The 22,936-nt window shown below is 38.5% G+C and overlaps 1 protein-coding gene across 1 annotated transcript in view; it reads left to right on the top strand.

Moving 5' to 3' along the window:
* Window positions 1–1,291: 1,291 nt before the first annotated feature.
* LOC137298031 (serine/threonine-protein kinase NLK-like) overlaps window positions 1,292–22,936 on the top strand; it is a 55,548-nt gene continuing 33,903 nt past the window's right edge. Inside the window, exon 1 of the mRNA XM_067830070.1 lies at window positions 1,292–1,707. Within this exon, the coding sequence (XP_067686171.1) occupies window positions 1,523–1,707 (185 nt within the window). The 5' untranslated portion in view covers window positions 1,292–1,522. The remainder of the gene's footprint in view (window positions 1,708–22,936) is intronic.

Raw genomic sequence — 22,936 nt, 5'->3', positions numbered from 1 at the left:
GTTCATAAAGAATAATCATAAAATATAATTAAAAGGAATTTCTTCATTTTCATTTCGCTAAAACTGTGAAAATCTAGACTTGCACTGGCTTTGTTGGATATATTTGTGTCAGAGGCTGTGTGACAACTTTACCCGCTAGGAAAGCACATATACACGAAACCATGACTGGTATTCAGTCCCTGAAATAAAGTCAAGTCATTTAAAAACACCCATGAAAAATTAAAATCAGATATATTTTTATTTTCCCTGAGATGAACGATCCAGATCTATCCTTAATACGATAAAGTCTACAGTGTCCGGAAGACCCAGTGTAAACTTTACTAGACAACATAAGTTAGGGATATTGGTATTTTTATGATTGATCATCAGTGTGTCATGAATAAATAGATTATTATTCATAATTTCAAAATTTACATATATCCCTAACTATTTTTGTCCAGTATAATAAGTCAGGTATATGTGCATGTGTGAGCGCAATCCGTCTCACAGTCCCGTTGTTTTACCATTTACCTTGCCCTTTCTGCAATTCTAAAACACCTAAAAGCAGGGAGACTATATAGAGATAGTCCCTGTAGGTTATCTCTGCTAAAAGCAGTCTAGACTGCCTCGTTTTTCGAATCTCCTTACTTACTGAGGCTTCTTTTCAATTGAATGGGTATCGTTTGTTTCTATCATAATTAAATATTTTCGGAGACTAAGCGTTGTCTGGCGTCAGCGAGTAGTGTGATCACATCACGACAGAGTAGACGAAAATGAATTCACTTAACTTACGTTGGGTTTGGAACTCGGGAAACTCTGGATGACCTACCCGTTTGATAAACAATCAGTTGGATCATTAACCGCCCATCCCCCGCTCCCCTATCCCCGAAACCCACACGTCCAGCCGATTTCACTGGGTAACAGAATCTAGCTGAACAAAATCCGAAAACTCTGTAGTGAATAATGTTGAAATCGTGGAATCTCAAGCAAATACGGAATATGGAACACAACATTTGACATTTTCATTCAAGTCTCTCTCATTTAGTGAGTTATGAGAGTAATATGACGTGAAAACATCGGCACAATAACAACATTTTAACATTCATTTATGATAATAAACACAAATATTTTATCATAATGGCCCATGTAGATTATATCTACATCTAGCATGGACCAATATGCAGACATGGGAATGACACTGTTCACACTGATATCATTTACCTACATAAATTCAAAGGAATGCCTAAAATAATAGGGACCTCAAAAGGAAGCCTCGATGTAGCGAATCTTGGGAACGCAGCGCGTGGTCACGTGACCCTCTTTGTGTGCTGGCTTCGCTGAATCGGCGTGTGAGTCAGTGCTCCGTTGGTCTCCACATCTTCGGTTTATTTTGTTGGTTTTCTCCCACATATAGCCACCAAACTCTCCATAGGACTAGGAGAGACTTCCATCTAACCGAAAACCACGCTTTTGGACATGCATACGTGATAAAACCTGCAATTCACATAATTTTTCGGCAGCCTAGTGCTGGGTGACTTAGGCAATGGCGGTGGTTGGCCAGCGACATAACTCTCGACACATGATGTCTTTCCAAGGGGGACCCGCCCAAACCCCCACCCAAGGGGCGATTTTGGCAGCGGCAGTGGCTGTACCATATTATCAAGTGGTTCCTGCCCAGGACGCTCAACCAGATAGACCCATTGGATACGGGGCGTTTGGTGTTGTATGGTAAGTCAGCTACATTCCATTGTCGAGCTTCTTTGTGTAAAACGTTGACATAGAATCGCCAATTACATACACAATGTAAATGAAACTGTACGTGAAAACATACTGGCGGGTATGTACAGTCAATATTCGCGTATCTGTGTGTTCGATTGGGGCGAACTCTGCTAGTAAAACGCTGTATTTGGCTTCACGAGTGGGCTGTCGTGGTTCGCCTTTGTTGTGAAATGATGCACTCAGTGTTAAGGGCAATGTGGGCTGGCAGGTTCATGGGTTCATCAACTGTACTGATTCATGCTACTTAGTCACTTAACACAGCAATAAGGTCAGTTCAGGTACAGTTTTACTCACACTGTGTTCATAGTTGAAGTAAGTATTACAAATATTTGGGCTAATCTGCCAAACGTGTTCCAACTGAGAAAGTATGTCATGTGGCTAAATATAACTTGCCCTGTGCAGTACATTATCTCCCATTTGCATTCTTCCCCTAACTCAGACGTCTGTGGTGAACTAGGGCCCATAATCGTCTTCATTCCATGCCATACCTTTTATATACACCCATTCATCCAAACTGAATGCATGTCACATTACCTGCACAGTCTGGTTAGTTGCGTTTTTTAACCTTCCAAATAAAAAGGAGACGAAACAGTGTCGAATTCTGTTACACAGCTTAAGCTGAGCACATGAACTGATCTGCAGGAGACATTATGTAGGGCGATTGTCGTCTGAAACAGCTGATTCGTGAGAAAATCCCATGACCAGTCCGAGACGATGACTCTCTAAATGACAATCTGTACAGCTACAGTCAAAATGTTGTAAAATTGTGTTATATATTTTTACCATGAAATACCATTCACCATTCAAATAACTTTCAGGATTCAAACACTGATAATAGCTGCAATCAAAACATTATTGTAAATTTGTTACATTTACTATGAAATGTTAGAAATATAACAACCTGTGAAGGTCCCGGGGTAGAATAGGCCTTCAGCAATCCATGCTTGCCATAAAAAGCGACTAACGGGATGTGGTGGTCAGACTCGCTGACTTGGTTGACACATGTCATCGGTTCCCAATTGCGCAGTTCGATGCTCATGTCATTGGTCACTGGATTGTCTGGTCCGGACTTGATTACAGACTTTACAGACCGCTGCCATATAGCTGGAATATTGCTGAGTGCGACATGAAACTAAACTCACTCACTCAAAAATTACTGAGTGTCAGAATTTAGAGAGCGATAACAGTCATATCAGCCAGTTTTGAAACGTTAAGCAAGTCAAAGGGTTTATCGTTGTTGTACATGTGTGTTTCAATAATGAAGATATACACATTTGATGAGTTAGTTCTTGCTGATGATTACTGGCAGGTTTGTTATGAAGTACACACGGGTTGGTTTGTTGTTATCACCCTTGTTCCAGAGATGACTAGTTCTTATACATCTATATTATTAATCATCCTTGTGTTTACATGGTGATGCTATCTGTCTTATACTTAGACCAGTCTTACCAATTATGGCAGTAGTATGACACCTTCTTTGAAAGCCATGTAGAATCTCCTTGTTTTTCAGCATGACCTGACTTGAGCTGAATAACAGCTGTGACTTGAAAATAATGTTCTTAGTATTTGTAAATAATCTTGTGTTTAAAGTTTTAAACCACACTGAAGTCCACTGATAAAGTAGGAGAGATTCTTCGGTCAACGTATTTTATTAAACCACACCTCGATATGCCATGAGTACCTCAATGCCTTTTGTTGTGATATTTTCAATATGTATTTATTTCTATCCCACCTTGAACTTCACTTCAGATTCTGATTAGTCATGCAGCTTATGCGCAACACATTATTGGCTAATCCTGTATGAGTGCACAGTAGGGATTTGTCATTATTGGGATTAATGACATCAACACACCTTTTTGCACTGCAGGAAAAAATACTTATATCGCTTGTGATCACTTAACTTGAATTTCCTTAAACATATGAACAAATTATAAGTAAAACATAAATTAAAGGCGAGGATATATGGATGTCAGCTTCGATATTATGATGAGTATGACATTTTTGGAGTATACTCTTACCCCATCACGTGAAATAAAGCCAACAGACAGATACATATGTACATGTACAAAGTCTTGCCTTTGTCAAGTATCACCTTTTAATGCTGTTAAAACTCCAAACATAAGTGAATTAAGTATGACACTCTGAACCTTTTTACTTACTCAACTGCCTCTTTTGTAGGATCTGATACTTGACCACTGTACCAAATCTTCCTAGTATCATGATAAAGAATAATTAGATTAATTAACAGACAGTGAAGTTTCCTATTTGAAACGATGTTGACATTTGCTTGAGGTTACGTTTTTTCAAGACTGGTGTCATTTTGGTTTGTATGATTGCTTTCTTCATTATTTTTTTATCTCGTGTCAATGGTCAAAATTTCTCCAATTAGTCCTTTTATGCTTTCAAAAACATTTTAATGGTGTTAAAATAGAATAATAATTTAGAGTATTTATTTATTAAAAGAAACATTTCACTGGATATTTTCTGAATGGCTTGATGAATACTAACCAAATAATTTATAATAGGGTCTATAAGTGGCATTGAGAAGCTGGTAGTGGTATGATTAAGAGGAATACTTTTTGTGGACAAACAGTTTCTTTGTCGTAGTAGATGTAACATTCCTTTATCAAGCAAATAATGCTCAAGGAGAAGTACATACATCGTATACAATAGTATTGTTACATTGTCAGGCAAATGAATCGAATATCTCTTGTGTTCACAACTATTTGCACATTGAACTGTCTTTCAATTGTAATGGTGCCTGTTTCATAATGGATAGTTACAGTGTTTATCAAGTCTTGAAATGGTATTGTTTGCAAAACAGTTTAGTGTGTGTGCACAGCTTTAGTAGACAGTAGTGTTCTCGACATGGCTGATTCCTTGCTGCTGAATATTCATGCACGTGCAGAGGGTAGCCTAGTGGTTAATGCGCTCACTCATCACTCCAAAGACAAGGGTTTGATTGCCCACTGTGGTACAGTGTGTGAAATGGTATTGAAATGGCCTCTTTCTGGTGTACCTCGCCACGATACTGATGGAATACTGCTAAATGCGGCATAAGAATAAATTCACTTGTGTCAGTGCACCAAGCTGGTTTAACCAAATCAGTGATCTTAGCGCCAAGATGGTCATAACTTCCATGCCTTAACATAGACTTATATAGTCTTAGCACTAAGGTTGTATTGAACCCAGGTGTTTCACAGCATCTGCAACAGAAGCTTCAGCTTATGTCATGTTGCACATTCACAACTGACAACTCAATTAGCCTGGCCTTTTTGTGTAGGTAGCTTGTATTGAGCACGGAATGACACTTGTGTTGCACATTGACTTGCCATAGGGTTGGGTGTGAAGTGTGTTATTTGTCAGCGTACACAAGAATTACCTGTTGACTTTGGGAAGGTCATAGGCAGGTGCACCATGTAAACACATATTGATTGGTATTACTTTGATTCTTTTGAATATTGTAGGTTGTCTATTTAGCTTGTTTGTTTTCAAAAGATATCGTTATGCCAAAGGCAATGTAGAATAATATTTATCATACAGGGCCTTTGTTTGGATACTGCACAGTGAGCTGTGCACTATATTTTGTTTACAGTCGATTGTAAATAAGCGTGGACCACACAAACATGTTGATAGCAATATAAACATCCCGTGTAATCAGGGTCCAATTACACATAATCATGGGAAATAATAGAGACAGATAGATCATAGAGACGGACAGAGACATTTATGATTTGAAATTAGTCTTCTGTGTAGAAGTAAGCTGTGAGGTTTCTTTATCTGGATATTTGTAGTGATTGTGATTATTCTTCTGCAGTTTGAATTCTTTATCAATTATACAAGGACTAGGTTTTTGGCAAGTTCTTTATATCCATGTGACAGGGTTTTGTGCTTCACAGTGATATACTTCAGGTAACTAATTTGTGATGATGACATTTTAGAGGTTTAGCAGGAAACTGGTCTCAGGTCATTAATTGTTTTGAATCACTTTTGTTTACCCACAATTTGATGCATGAATCAGTAAGAACGCAAGAACTTTGATAAATAAACACAAATTTCCAAGTCACTATTAGCAGACCCGGGGTATGTGCATGGGACACACCCCATTTCTCATACCCAGTATGTTCACTGCACCCATACCACATCAATTCAGTGTGACATGAATCATTTCTTTTTAAAATATCAGGCTACTTATTACAACATGTAACGCAAGGTGAAAATTGATTCTGGATCTTCAAAGCAACGTGTATCAGTACTCGTTACTCGTTCACTGTGTGGAACACACTAGCAATAACAGTGTACTCACAGCCCAGGAATTCAGTAGGTGCAGTTTGTGTGGTACTACATTGATCCTCTGCTGTTGACAATTGAGGTAGGTTACAAGTACTGATGGTATAAATACAAGGGTGTGTTGCCAAGCCTGCTGGAGGTAATATGATAGTCATCATTGCTCACACATGTTAATTACAACACTAAATGAACTAGTGATTATGTGGCAGTCAGCAGTCTGCACTCATCATCCATCAGCTTGGATATATGTACATATACATATTACAACGCTTGCATTCTGGCTGAGATCTTCTGATAGGTACTGTTTATGGGTTGGTGTTATTATGGAGTAAACGTTTATACAACAATTCCCTCTTCATGATAATATATTAATGTTGGTTAGATTTCCATCCAAACCCACCTTTCATTATTTTGAATGAGTATTACTTCCAGCAATATCACAGTGGGGATGCCAGAATAGACTTCACACATTGTACCCATGGTATGAATCAAACCCAGGTCTTTTGCGTCATGAGCAAACACCTAAACCACTCTGCTACCCAGCCACCTATTTAGATTTACAAGGGAGGAAGGGAGCTTTTAGGACGCCTTTAGTAATACTCCAACAATACAATGGTGGAGGACACCAGCCACAGGCTTCACACATTGTACCCATAACATATGAGGGGAAAACTCAACATAATTTCAATTCCCTTGGATTCATTTTAATAGCCCATGTACTATGGCATTTCCATCTTTCTTTACTAGTAGACAGTGAAGGTCCTGGTGTAGAATAGGCTTTCAGCAACCCATGCTTGCCATAAAAGGCGACTCAGCTTGTCGTAAGAGGCGACTAACGGGATCGGGTGGTCAGGCTTGCTGATTTGGTTGACACATGTCATCGGCTCCCAATTGCACAGATCAATGCTCATTTTGTTGATCACTGGATTGTCTGGTCCAGACTCGATTATTTACAGGCCGCCACCATATGGCTGGAATATTGCTGAGTGTGGCGTAAAACTAAACTCACTCACTCACTTCTTTACTAGTTAATGTACAGTTACATTCAGTCAAACGGTTCTGACTTGTGGCCCACTGGCATGAATGTTTACATATCACTGGAACATTTTCTTAAAAGAAACAAAGAAAATTCCCCTCATTTTAGCAGCCTAATTGTTATCACACAACAAATTTCCTTGGATGTGGGTTTTTTGTGCACAATATTCTGACAAAATAGTTAAAAAGGCATAAGTTTGATAGATAGTGAACTGACGTAATGCCCAAGAAAATTAATTAATTGGTTAGATCTAACAGCTTACAAGCAGATCTTCCAGTATGTGTTTTGGGTTATTCTATCAGATAGCATCAATAATTTTACATTCACTTGCTCGAAACACAAGATGACTAGCTACAGACTTTAATAATGTATGGACAAAATGCTTCAGGAAACTGTCTTGAAAGATGACTGATTTGTCCATGAACCTACTTTGAACTGGAACCTCCAACTAATGAAAATGGCTGGTTGTCAATGAGTTGCCAGTGTACTGTCACAGTCATATATCACATTTTCTTGCCCCCTGTTACTGAAATGGTCTCTTATACCTAAATCTTTAAATTATTAGCTGTTTTCAATGTTTTTTAGTGTGAAAGACAACACCCCTAGCAGTATTATTGACTCCTTTGTAATATATGATGTTCAATGTGATAACATGATTAAAGAGCTAAAAAAATAATATATACTTTGTCACACTTAGATTCACCATAATGACCTGTTCTGACCTTAATACCATTATAGATGTGTGATAATTTCACAAAATTAATTTAGGATCAGCAAATCTGCAAACTGAACTTAATTTGCCATGAGAAATGTAAAGCTATTTCAACTACCATTGGGTTTATTGGCCATATTTGAGCAACTGAGTGTACACAGTTGACCATGTGACTGAGTCTAATAGGTTAGGCAGCCTGATAAACAGATCCCTTAATCACCTGCTCGAAGCATCATCGATGAGAGTTGGTGGTATTCCTGTGATGGTTGGGATTGTACCGTCAGCTTGTTTTGCCTTGCTCCGTCAGTAGGTTGTGTTGTGCGTCAACAGAACACGTCAGACCTCTGCTGCTGCAGGTTACCATCTGAAGACAGTCAACATTGATCATTTCGCTTTGTTCGTAGTGCAGCTTACAGGCTTTCTTATTGTTTTCTCAAACCAATGTGCTGGATAGGTTGGTGAAGCGAAAATTGGATATGTTCTTTTTTAGAACTGCTTTGTATCAGTGTTGTAACAAGGCATATAACATTAAATATATTAGAACCTATAGAAAGAACACTTTTAAGTTCATTGAAAGGATCACCTCTTTACCATACTGACCTGCTTTAATTTTATCCATAAGGCCAGACCAATTTTATTTCTTGTTTTATGGATCCACTTGTCATATTTTTCATGAATAAGTAAAAAAAATAAAATTAATTTTTCCCCCTCAAAAAATAGAATCCAGATAATATTATGGGCCAGAAATGCAAACTTACAGAAAAGTGTTCTTTTAGATTATTTCTGGTCCCATTTTCACTTCATAAATTGCCAAATGTGAAATACTTAGAGTATTTAGAAGGAATATTACTTTGCTTGGTGATTATATTTTCAACATTTTCCCTCCTGCTTCTAGTTTTTCTGAGGACAAAAATCTGTTATACATGAAACACAGTTTGTCTGGCCTAAACAGGAATTGGTTTATTTTTTTTCACATTTGTAAATGTTTTATCTAGATTAATGCCATCTTTTGAAACAGTATACATTAAATGTAATATTTGCTTGGCCTGGCTGTGTGTGATATTCTGAAACATTGGGAATTAAGTTAGATCACTGGAGTAAAGAATGTGGTGGGTGTGTCATTGGTTGATTGATGCAGTAGGCAAGCAAGTTGATTAAAATAGTTTATGGCATCCTCACTTGATTGCTTCTTTAAGCACTGTTACATATCATTCTGTTTTGTGAATTTGAGAGAGATACAGCTCATTTTGAACTGGGTGTTGGAGTGTGAGATATTGTGTTTCAAGGTCTGGGTTGAGAATTAGATAGGATCATCATGTTTGAATAGGTTCTGTTTTAGAAAGAGGGCTTAGATCTACAAGACTGATGTGAGAAATATTCCTGAATTTAGACAGTGTGGTTTTGTTGGTGGTTTTCATGTGTGATCACCTCAGATACACAGTGAGATTTATCTTGAAGGCACAGCTGTCGGCACGCTCACTCTCTCACTCACTCACTTATGCAGTCACTGAAGCACTCACTCACTCAAGCACTGACTCAATTGCCCAATCACCCAATACTGTGCCTGCACATTTATTTACAATCATGCTTTGACATATATTTACTGCAAAGTTCAGCCAGTATATATGGGACGATTTCATCACTCATATTGATCGTAGATTTGTTTGTATACGTAGATCATATACGCAGCAGACCTTTTTGGTTTAGTTTGCTGTTATCATCACATAGAAATGTGTTGATAGTCTGTAAATAGTCACTCTGGACAAAACAATCCAGTGATCAATAGCATGGCATCAGTCTATGCAACTGGGAGACGGTCATACTTATCAACCCACCACCCGATTCCATTTCTGTAAGTAATAGAGTAAACCAGACAGTCCAGTGATTAACAGCATGAACATCAATCTGCACAATTGGGAATCGATGACGTGTGTCAACCAAGTCAGCGAGTCTGACCACCTATTCCCATTAGTCACCTCACCTGCTGAAGATCTGTTCTACCCCAGATCTTCACAGGTCTCCTTTGTTGAGGGTTACAACAGAACACTATCTGTGAACATAGCGAACAACATTGTTTGTTAATGTTAAAAAATACATAGTTTTTAGTCTTTAGTTTTAAAAAGCTGATTGATGGATACCCATGGTGTCTAATTTTGATTTACATTAACATATTTGTTAGTAAATGTCCAAATACTGTAGCCCGAACACAGTTGATTCATGTTGTTTTGAGATGATTTGATGACAGAAATGTGGGATGGTTTCAGAACAGCTGTCAGCTAAACAAATTAGCCTAGATGAGTAGAAGTGAGTACGGTGAATGAAATTCAAGACGCCCTTTTAAATTGGGTTTGGTCAGAAACATTATTGATATCAGTCTAATAGTTTTGTTAAAAAGCTAGAGAAAAATGAGCTATATAATGGTTAGGGGTCAGAGAAGGTTAATCAAAATCCAATTATGAGTTTAGTTTCATGCCACAATCATCAATATTATAGCTATATGGCGCTGGTCTGTAAATAATCTTGATATGTTTGAAATGAAAATGTATACAACTTGTGGGACTTTTTTAAACCTTTTGCTTCAAGCAGGTATGGCTTCTGAAAATGTCGGATTTCTTTGACATTTATTTGTGAGTAATAAGATTTGTAAAGGAATGATGACATTAAGTTTTGACCACATAAGGACTGAATGACATCGGAGTGGAAAGCCTCAGCCATGAGTGGCATATGTGTTACATATATTTGTCTGTGGATGTGTTTTTTTTCACAACCACATATCTCATGTCATGAAGGAATGATTGAAAGTGACAAATGCATAGGAGCAAATGGCACACATTACAAGTCAAGGATGAAGTAACTTCCTCTGTTCTATTCTGGTATATGGGTGACCTTTAAGAAGATAATTGTCTTTGTCCTGGTTACGGCAATGAGAATAAAACATTTATCTTGTCTGAGGTGTACAGGCAGGATAAACGGAAACACTGTATTGAAGAATCAGTGGGAACATTGTAGAGAATTATGTTAGTTCAGCATGAATCTGATTTGTATTTTGAATCAATTATATCTTTGATTTAGATGGTACAATGTATGTCTTAATGAACAGAAATTGATATAGGTCTTTATCAGAAACAGACCTTTGGCCTGAAGCAAGTGTCATTAAAGTCCCTTAATGTAATTAAAACATGTCCTAGTTCATCCTGTTACATCATTACACTTACAGAGGTCTTAACTCTCACAAGGTGACCAAACTATGAGAAGAATTTAATATAAGTGACTTAAGTTAAATGAACTGTTGAAATTCAATGCTAGAATGCTTCAAAATTTAGGAACACCCAAATTTGAACAAAATAATTCCCCTGGCTGCAAAGAGGACTGAATTTTGAATCACAGATAATTTATCTAAATGAAGATTCATTACAACATATGACACATGTGTACATGTCATGTTTATTGACATTCAGTTTAATTGTTTATTGATGTCTTGTCTATGTAGAACTTAGTAAGGACTGTGTTTGGCATGGGTATTTGACATTGTATTTAATCAACTAAAATGGGGGTATTTATAATTAATTTATATTTTGAATGTTACTCGATTCTCTTAACATGACAGAGTTGCATAATTCACAAGCAATTAGGATGTGCTATATAATTGTAGCCCTAGAATTTCATGCCATATTTTTCGGTGACATACTGACATAAATGGAACACAAAACGGTTGACTAACTCCACACAGCTTGTAGGGCAGAATTGCTGTAGTAGCTCCTGATGACATGTGATGTTGCACAATGAAGCAGCCCTCAGGCATGTATGGAGAATCAATGAAATCTGTAGACTAGAGCCAGCTTGGTGGCACGTAAACAGTGCAGCTGAACTCTGCTGCCAGATAGGCCAGTCAGTCACAAAGCTGTGGGAGGAGAGTATTGAAACCGCTGCTTGTACTGGTACCTTCCACATATCCTACCTGTGCCTGCCTCTCTTCTCTCACTTTTCTGAAAATTTGTCCCTTCCCATGCATTGAGAGGTGCCCTCCCTCACATCTGCATTTGCCTTCCCTCTTGACTACTTGTGCCTTAAATCTCTGTCTTTCCTCAAGTGTACCTGTGCCTTCCCACTTCTACCTGTGAATTCTCCAGCTTTAGCTTGTGCCGACATTCTCATCTACCTGCCCCATACCTACCAGTCTGTCTAGACACCCCCTGGATATGCCTTACCCGATCCTCTTATCTGAATCTTGTCTAAGTCCCCCATTATCGTGATTATGTCTCTGTCAAAGCTCAAGCTTTCACAGCTACCTACAGCTCTCAAAGCACCACCACCTTAATTTGGTCATTTATTCTTTAGTCTTGAGTCAGTTCTCACACCTACTCAGTTCATCACACCTTATCTCACAGCAGTCATCAATATATACTTAAGTGTTTCCCTCCAATGCTATTCTTGGCCATAAGTGCAACAAAAAAATATCAAACACACTGTGACCTATTTTCAAAATATTCATAAATGATGCCCTATTTCCTCTCCATCAATCACCCCTGCCCTCCATGACCCATATCCCTGTAGCAGGTGTGCACCCTGTATTATAGATATCCCCACCTTGTACCAGCAGGGCTTATAGTGACATGAGGGCTACAGCCTGATGGAAGAACATGTTCAGCCTTGAACAGACATGTATACAATGTTGTACATGGGTCATTGTTCCTGCTAATATCTGTGCTATAAGTATTGTGTATCCAACCTGCTGAGGCTGTGTATTATCCTTGTGTGTTCAAATGGAAATTAGTGTTTTCCAGTATAGTGTTAGCCACTGAGGTCATAAGAGCTTAAAGTACAATGAAATTAGTCTGACACCAAACCATTTGGGTGATGTATTGGGCTTGAGGAAATTCCATCATGAAATAATGAGACTGATTTTCTGACCATTTGAAGGGCCCTTGTTTTAGGTATATCACACACCTACCTTAGAAAGATGCCGCAGTAGCAATGCATGATTGTCAAATATACTGGACAAAAATAGTTAGGCATATATGTAAGTTTTGATATTATGAATAATGATCTATGTACTCCCTGAGACGCTGATAAAATATCAATCATTCGAAAGCAAATGTCCTTAACTTATTTTGTCTAGTACAGATGGAAGGGTATAACGATTGTTTTAACTTCAGCAATTACATGACTGTTTGCTATTTTAATTCCATGCTATTATCAATAAAGTATTCATGAATAATATCCATATGCATTCTATATATCTGTAAATCGTATCGTATTCACTTCATGGCGTTGAGGAAGAGACGTATATCCCAGTTAAGTGTTATCATGGCTATAGAGATGTCTATATTGTTCTTTCTTAAAACTTAACAGCCTACATTGTTGTTTAATGTTGCAATCAGTAATATTCCACCTAATGAGATGCAGAAACTAAATCTGCAGAATGTTCTTTTTTTATTGATAATTAGAAATCACAAGCATTGGAAATTCATCAAACGTTTCAGTATGTTCAAAACACAATAATCCAAGTAATAAAGCTCCAATGTTGTGGCCAGATATGCTTTTAGAGTCTATTGTATTGTATCTCCCTAACCTTGCCATCTTGACAGAGATATAATTGACAGATATTAAATGCAGCAATTTCTGAGCACTCATCATAATGTTCCTAACCTTTCAAGCTATTCCCAGAGTGATGCTCTGTGGATTTAAGGGTACACTTTGTTATCATCTTTCCCAAGCTAGACATAGCATTTCCGTTTCTTTATCAGCGCAAGGGATCATGGGAATTTACCCATAACTATCCATTATGATTTCCACAGGTCTATACATTCTTCAGGGCCACTCAGCCTGAACAGTTGGCCCCAGATCTGTATACAGTGTAAACATTTGTGAGACTGATTTGAACACAACTGTCATGAATGTATTCATCCATATTGAACTGTGTTCATTCAGTGTCACCAGCCCAGAACATGTATTTATCATGTGTGTCCGGTGAGTGAACTAGTGGTGATCTGCAGCCACTGGGCTATGAGTTCATTACAAGGTCACAGCTAACAACACTGAGATGGAACCCTGGTCAATAATGAAATCAGGCTGGATGGACCATCTAGACTGTTGTCAGTCTCTCCCAGCAACAATTTTCCATCTGGATGACCATTAGTTCCTTAGGCAATGGTATATCAGGGCTCCTCCCCTCCTGAACCAATGTTATCAGGAGTACCAAAGAAAAACCTGCGCAAAATTAAATTTGCAGACTCTTCATTTCTTATCCAGTTTTAAAGTTACTGTTTTTACTCTTTCATTAGTGAGGTAATATATTTATATTGCTATTTCCATGATTAATGTGGAATTTTTTTGCAATTTTCTGCCCAGTGGGAATGTTTTCTTTAGTAGGCCTGTGTGAACTAGGTCTCATTCACTTTGAAGGTCATATAAGGCTGAATCATTAAATGTTAACTCCAATCAACCCGATTCAGCCTTTGCTTAAAGAGTTTTTGTCAGATGACCCTTGTATATTAAGTCATTTGTTAATCAAAAATCTATTTCCTTAAGGGGTAACATTTAACACTGATCTTGGATAAAAGTTGTCATGAGATAATGAAAGCAATTAACTAGTAATAATTTCATTTCTGATATCTCTTCAAGAAAGAGTTCCTGTGATGATCCTTGATCGTGAAGAGGTTTTATTTGTTATATGTCTATAAGACAATGTTGTTGTGATGATAGTTGCATGTTGTGAACAGGTTTAATTTGTTTTGTTGGAGGTTTTTTAATAAGAAAAGTTTGCTGCCACAGTCTTTATTTATCATGGACACGGTCCATTAGTGTCAGCATCTAGGGTCACCAAATAGAGTCAGGAACTTGAGTCAGCTGGGGTACAATGAACTGCATGCGACCTTCAGAGTCAGCCAGATTACTCAGTTGAACAGATGCGTTAATTACAAGTCTTCGGGATTCAGTAGGATTGTGCTGTTGTTAGCTTGTGAGTACAGGCAACTTGAGATTGACTTGACTCTTGACTTCTGGATAATGTTAGCCATGGTTTATATTGATATGGCAGGGAAACATGGGGGGTATGTTCAGGTACATCACTCTGGATGACTGAGTGGATAAGCATGGTTTTATGTCGTTTTAAGCAATGTTCCATTTAGGATCTTTGTAGAAGGCAGAAGGAAAAATAACAGTTAAGGGACTGTGAATCAGACTGCAACCCATACGGACCAGTTAATGACAGTGGGGAAAAAGTTGATGTAGGGACTGAAAAGGGGTATCCACACTCGTCGTTTGGAACAAAGAGAGCATCCCCTCTCTGTGTTAAGAACAAAAGGTGTGTCCACTCTCTGTTTGGAGCAAAAGGTGTGTCGCCTCCCTGTGTTAGGAACGAAAGGGGTGTCCACTCTCTGTTTGGAACAAAAGGTGTGTCCACTCTCTGTGTTAGGAACGAAAGGGGTGTCCACTCTCTGTTTGGAACAAAAGGTCTGTTTTCTCTTTGTGTTAGGAGCGAAAGGAGTGTCTGCTCTCTGTGTTTGAGTCTCTAACCAGGATTCTGGGACATATCTCTGCAGCGATGAATATCCAAGAGTGAAGGAATCGGTTGCTCATAGCACCAGTGTAAAACTGTTAACACCTATAGCCTCTTGGTAATTTTCGCTGAATTGGCATTACTATCTCAGAGTTACTTTATAACCTGTGAGTGTTTTATGACCGAACCTCTTATATTTATTTGCTATGCCACAAGTTAGGATTTATTAGCCAGTTCTACAGCCACAGAGGCCATTATCCTGAGGGTCTCTGACAATATGGATGCAGCAGTTGTCCTCCAGTGGGACATCTGTACACCATATGGTTGTTTGAAGGATTCGCTGAATATGTGTACATACTGCATGACATTAGTTATGTTGTATATCCAAATGAAGTTATTGAAATGTATGTCCCTGATGCACATTACACTCTCTCATACCTTCCCTCACCTGCACTGCCAAAACCTTAAATGAAGTCAGTCAGATTTCCTCAGGTTCAGTTAAGTATTCAGAGGCAAAGCATTTGTCAAGTAAACTGATTGCTGTAAGCTTGACATCAATGATTAGAATTTGATTTGTATATGTTTAATTTCCTTTATATCAACTAGGAAATGAAATGTTGAAAAGCTAAATGTTCTGTGTTGGGAAATATCTGTTATCTAATTGTTCCATTGTTAACCGACCAATAGCTATGGAGTTCATGTTTCTTAAAGCATATGGATCTTCACCGAATCTATATTTGACATTCATGTTGTCTTGTAAAAAATAATTTTTAAAAACGAGTAGGGGACATTGTGAGTGTCAAATCTATTCTAATCCATATGTACTGTCCAGCGTGGAGCGCTATCATTTGTGGATGTCTTGTATTATCTGAAATGGCAAGTCTGGTGTATGATCTCCAGCAAATCATCCCTCTTTCCAACTCAGCCTGGCAGAGCATATACCCCATTAACAAGTTTGAATAGCTCCCCCTAGGAGCAGGTTGAGACATGTTTCCACCCACACCAGCTGTCAGTGGCAACACAAGTTCACCTGTCTCCACTCTGTGGCCAATCCCAGACCTAGTGAGGTATTATTGACTGGAGGAGGCATGGGGTCAGCCCTTTGTTACCCCTGAAAGCGGAGGCATGGCCAGGGGTAGGAGGCGAAAGGTCAAGTGTTGACAGTTTGCTGCTATTGCTTTCCACATTGTTCTGGACATGGCTATATCTGGTATCCGTCCTGCAGTTACATCTTTGTCTCCAAGTCCTTCTTTCAGATTCAAATGTATTCAGTGGAAATTAAATTCAGAAATTATTTGGTTTTGAGAATTTCACATTTTCACACCTTGGATTATGTTAATCCTATTGAGATATGCAGAAGAAGTATTTGAAATACTGCATATTCAGGTCATACTTCATAGTGTATCATCACACCGCATACTCTATATTATATGTGGGACTGCGTGGTAGCCTAGTGGTTAAAGTGTTTGCCAAGACCCAGGTTCAGTTGCCCTTGTGGGTACAATGTGTGAAGCCCATTTCAGGTGTCCCTCCTGCCTCCCTCACCCTGTGATATTGCTGGAATACCGCTTAAATATTGCATAAAATTAAACTCACTCACTGCATTAGATACTGTTTGTACTGCATATTCTGTATTGCAAGCTGTATATGTTAAATACGGCATGTTACATATCCATACTGGCCATGAAAGGCGACTACGCTTGTCATAAGAGGCGACTAACGGGCTCGGATGGTCAGGATCGCTGAGTAGATTGACACATGTCATTGCTTCCCATTTGTGCAGATCAGTGCTCATGCTGTTGATCACTGGATTGTCTGGTCCAGACACGATTATTTACAGACCGCCTCCATATAGCTGAAATATTGCTGAGTACGGCGTAAGACTAAACTCACTCACTCACTCACTCACTATTTGTTACACACTCAATCCTGATATCCTGTCCACACTCTTCAAATGTAATTTTCCCTCATCTCAATTTGCTCATCACATACGCAGAGAAAGAAACCTTTCAAAATTTCCCACTAGACCACAGGACCAGTTAGTGAACAATAACTGACATTCCTAGATTTACTTTAAAAATTCACTGTCGAAATTGGGCTAGATTTTTTAAGCTCTCATAGTGCTGATAGTTCTAAGTGCCATACATTAACATTAACTTACGACTATCTTAGTGCTAAGAGAGCTTTGAAAATCTAGGTCCATGACTACTGTAAACTTTCCATTTAGTGGTCCTCATGAATTTTTTCTAGCCAGTTTCCACTGGACCAGCATAAATTCTGCACACTGCATACTGCTAGTCAGCACTTCATGCCACAAACATGATCACAACATCCCAGTTCTCCTCCATACAGTGTTAATGTGCTTCATCCATGTCAGCTTCACTTCTTGCTGCAACAGCTGCCACTAGAACATCTTGAAGACCACCATTTTTGTCCACTTATTGATTCTTATCAAATTTTGATGGCTCTATGAATAATGAAAATGGTTCTTGGTTCAGTAGATGCACCTATCTCAGATGCATATCTTCTTTTTCTATGTCTTCTGGAGTGTTCTTAAACATACCCGGTAAAATGGTTCTTGGTTCAGTAGATGCAGCAATCTCAGATGCATAGATCTCAGATGCATATATCCTTTTCAGCCTTTTCATCTTGAGTGTTCTTAACATACCTGGTTTGGCTTTCACATTGCTGAAACAGAATATCTTTTGTTAACATAGTTGAAAGCATTTAATTTTAGTTTGAATGAGATCGATTCCTGCACTGTTATCAGTAAGTGCAAATCAATAACTCTGTAATTTGACCATCTTTGTAGAGAAAGCAACATTGCAGTATATTTTAGCAGGATATATTTCTTAGATACTCTATATACTATATTTCAGTCTGTAATTCAAAATATTGCTCTAATGTTAAATTTCAACTCACTGTAAATCAAAGCCAAACAAAATTAACTTGCCAACTGCTCAATTTGTACCAATAAAAGGACTATGATATCAGCAAACAGTGTCTGAGCACAACATTGGGAAATATTAGAAATAATCACAGTGTGGTGGGTACGTCTTGCATCTATTTCTAGACGTGTTTTTGTGAGGCTGTAGAGCTGTGTACTATTGGGATGACTCATGCAGCCGCAGACTGTTCATTGGATGAAGAAGTCCATGCAGGGGGATACGGCACTGCTGGAGGGAGCAGCATAGTGATAGCAGATGGCAGCAACTGGACTAATGCTTAGTTTCAGAATATATACAAAATGTCAATTGTAACAAATAAACCCATTTAAATTGAAAAGGAGCCCCAGGACACCAGAGATTCAGAGCTTGGAAAAATCTAGACTTGCTTCATATTAGGGCATTAGGGTTGCAGGGAGGGCTTGGCTGTAGGGTAAATATTGTGGCTGAGGGACAGTGAGACAGACTAAGCAGCCACCTTCATATTCACCGTGGGGTTAGAGCCAGGGCGCCACTTCCGTACATTGCACACTTGCAAAACATGAATACTTTCACTGCCAACTACATGTTTGGACATCTTGTTGAAAAGATGGTGTTGCAGATAATGAGTTGTCCAGTTGGAGAAATATTTGTTTGAAAAATCTGTCGTCCTGTTTTAATTTTTTATGCAGTATTTCAGTGGCTAAGAGACACAGTTACTATGTTGCTGGTGATGCCTACACAACCAGTCATTCACTCATTCGTGATGAAAGAATTCTGTTGAATAACATGCTGAACTGGCACTTTCTGAAGGAGCTGGTGTCCATTGTTTAAACTGGACACAGTTCGTAGGGGGCAGCTTTGAACAGTTTGTTAGTGGTCCAGTTGAGCTCTTTCAAACGGAATTGTCTAACTTGCCCTCTTGGATTCCTTGAAGATTCCAAAAGTGAATGAGATATTCCCCTAAAGTTGTCTTCACATTTTGTCTTTAGTGCTAGTTACCTATGACCACACAGGCTTGATATTAGAAATGATGCTTGAGTATGAGTCTTAGGCTGATGATGATATCTTGTGTTTGCTGATCAATATAGAACCGACCGCAGTGTCCTCCAGTGCTGATGAACCAGTACATGAACATTGAAAATATCATGCATGTGAAAAGCTCAGACAGTAATCTGACATTTGATGAAACGAAAGCCTAACATTAGAGATCTGTTTGTACTGTGGATCTATGGTGTAACACTCTTCCTCCGAACCAGGCTCTATGGTTGAATGGTGATTGACAAACACTCAGCCACAGAAGATTAGGACAATGCTGAAACAGTGAAAGAAATCTTGACATTCGTCGGTTGAGCATGGAAACAAGTCTTGAGATGACTTCATACAACTTTACACACTTCACTGACTGGCTTGTAAGGAGTCTTTTGAAAATGAAAGTTAAACTGAAATGAGGATTATTTTGGATTCCCACAGATTTGAAGGCAGCAGGATCATTAACAGTCACAGCGTCTGCTCGTACACAGAGAACTGGTGATTAGGATGGTGTCATGTTTAGATGAGGTCATTTAGTGTTTTCTAAATGATCGTCTGACATGCGTGATGATCATGTTGTTTTCCCACTGATAACGTTGGTGTAGTACTTCTATTCAGTGACACACCCGGTTGTACTAGGAGCACTGTGACCTGATGGTTGGTGTGTAAGACAAGCTGGTGTTCCAGGATCTTACCCAGACTACTAATAGATTGTTTTGATAACATTATATGGTGTGATTATGTAATGGGGCCCCATGTGCTTAGCCGCGAAAGTGTTCTATTATCAGGCAGAAGACCCAGTTTTGATTCCCCACAATGCACCATTGGTGTCCTCACTACGGTACTCATGGAACATTGCTAAACGTGAAGTTCTGTTCACTCACTAACCCATCCAACCCAGCTTACCTAAAACGCACATCACCCAGTCGCTCACTGATTTACCAAAAATCTCGGGTTTCCCTCTCCAAATCAGTGGCAAAATGTTCATATTCCAAAAAACTAGGTGCCATTGTACAAAGTAGCCATATCATTACGACTGTGTATGTTTCCATGTAAGAGTTACACTCACCTTAGCTCTAAGAATCACATTTCTAAATCTTCTTGTGGTGCTCTGATGTATATGACAAGTAACACCTATCTCCTCCATGTCACAAGACTTAGGTGCGATTCTCCACATGGGTACAATGTATGAAGCACATTTCTCTTATCTGTCACTGTGATATTGCTGGAATATTGAAAAGCAGGGTAAGACTATACTCACTCACTAGCCTTAGAAGCTGGTTGTATGAAAACTGAAAGAAGACGTTCACATCCATCATGTATAATGGTATTTGGCACTGTTATACATTATTGGAAAGTTAGAGGTATAACCATGATAACGGATTGGCAAGGAGACTTGTAAGACTGCTTTCCACCTAAATCTCTATGAGCTGATTGGGTAATGAGCTGCTAGTTCCTAGAGTATTGACTGCAAGTAAATGTATTGTGTTCTCGTTAAGCATCTGACTGTCAGTGCAAATCTGAAGAGAATTAAAACAGCTTCCTGATCAATGGATGGTTTTGATGTTTGTAATAAAATCTGTCATAAGCCATAGTGTTATAAATAGCCAAGTTGCAAAAATCATGTATGCCCTTGTGCAAATACCACTTGCTAAAGCGTCTTGTTTATGTCCTTAGACTGGCATTATCGACACCATTTGAATGTGCTGATGTAAGGTTGGAACGACGTGACACTATGGTTTTCTATCTCTGAGGTCATAAGGGTTGAAAAAGAATGGAGACCACACACACACACACACACAGACACAGAGAGACAGACACACACAGACACACACACACACACACACACACACACACACACACACACACACACACACACACACACACACACACACAGTTTACTTATCACTGCTCATGCCGTTTATCACTGGAATATCTAGTTACAGACCACCACCATATAGCTGGAATATTGTAAGTGCAGCATAACTCTCAACTCACTCATTAAGTTTATACGCATACAATTTAGTTATAAGGTACAGTTTTTAATGATTACTATATGAGGGAGAGACAAATGCTAGGTGGAAAATGGCCTGATTGTCCAGTATGCCTGGACTGATATCTAGGGGATGTGTGAGCTGTGTTGTATCAGAAAGTCAGCAGTCATGTGTGTTAATGTGATGAGGATTGGTGGGGTTACTTGGCCAGGTGAGAAAGTTCACCATGCTACAGTGTATACAAGATAATGTCAGTATCTACTACGTGACTGTCCCTTTGTAGCTGTTCACCTTTGCTCCTCATCAGCGTTGTCTTCACATTGTTGTTGATGACAATCCATAGTCTGTCTTAATGCTCCTGAGAGTGTATACTGAATCAATGTCCCCAAGACAAAGCAAACAAGAAACAAACACTCGATAACACAAAAAGAAGCGTGGTTGTATCTGATTATGAGGTTCATATGCTCTTGTAAGCAGAAGAGTTTTATATATAGCCTCGTTGTGTACACCGCCATACTTTACTGCACAGTCAATCTTACTGACTTGTTGATAGGGGTCCCTCAAATGGATTGGTGTCATAGTATCAACCACTGCTTTGCTTGGTGTTGTCTTAGTACAGGCTAGCATCGTATGGCATAGTTATTTCTCTGTGCGGAAGAGAAACAATGTCAAGGGGCAAGAAATGCTTGTTTCATTTTGTCTGTAGCCACCTTTGTTAGTGTTTCACACCATACAAAACATTTTGTATGTTTGTACGGTGTATATAACACTCTTCTATATACTATAGGTGTTACAATGAACACCTAAGTGATGTATTAAGTCAATAACATGTACTATCTAATCATTTCTCACCTCAGGGAATACGAGCTGAATAATCCCCCAGATATTAATTTTTTATTTTCCTAAAATCAAGCACAGAGTATCTCAGATATGTACCTTTCCATGAATGACTCAGTTATTTGGAAACATACATGGCTGGCAAGAAGATTGTTCAAGTGGCAGCATAACAGTAATCTATCTCTCCATTATATTGGTATGTGTAGATCAGGACATGCTGTTGGTGTCACTTCCTGTTGTGGAGGATGAACATCTGATGGGGAATGGTTGACAGATTGCCAATATCACAACTATTTTTGAGATAAACCTCATGGCATTAACCATGCTAAATGTATTGCAATGTTAGAAATTTATTAAATTATAGCAATATGTGTTGGAAACTTTCATCGTGGTTTGGCTTATGTTTGTTTGATCTACATGTGAATATTTTTACAAATTTATTCACACTGTCCTCCCACCAAGGAAATGTTAGATTGTGTATAATAAATAAATAAATAAATAAATAAATAAAAATATAAATAAATAAATAAATAAATAAATAAATAAATAAATAAATAAACAAACTACCACCAACAAGTTATAAAGGACAAGCAGAATATGAAAAATTCTGCATTAGATCTGAACCTTTGAGAGAGAACTCTAAGTATTCGTGTAGTTTGATCCTTTCTATAAAATGCTTCATACCCATGTATCATGCATCGGTGCAATATAGTGGTATTGATATACAAATATGATAGCATATCATTTCATTGCAAGCCTGCATGGATTGCATCAATATCCATATGTTATGAAGTCATACACATAAATGCAATCTGACAGCCCCTTAATTTACCCATAGACTGTCGCTGGCTG

The sequence above is a fragment of the Haliotis asinina genome, chromosome 1 (genome assembly GCF_037392515.1).
Source record: "Haliotis asinina isolate JCU_RB_2024 chromosome 1, JCU_Hal_asi_v2, whole genome shotgun sequence".
In the NCBI taxonomy this organism is placed as follows: Eukaryota; Metazoa; Mollusca; class Gastropoda; order Lepetellida; family Haliotidae; genus Haliotis; species Haliotis asinina.
Note: the sequence above shows the minus strand (reverse complement) of the source record. Positions and strands in the feature narration are given on the sequence as shown.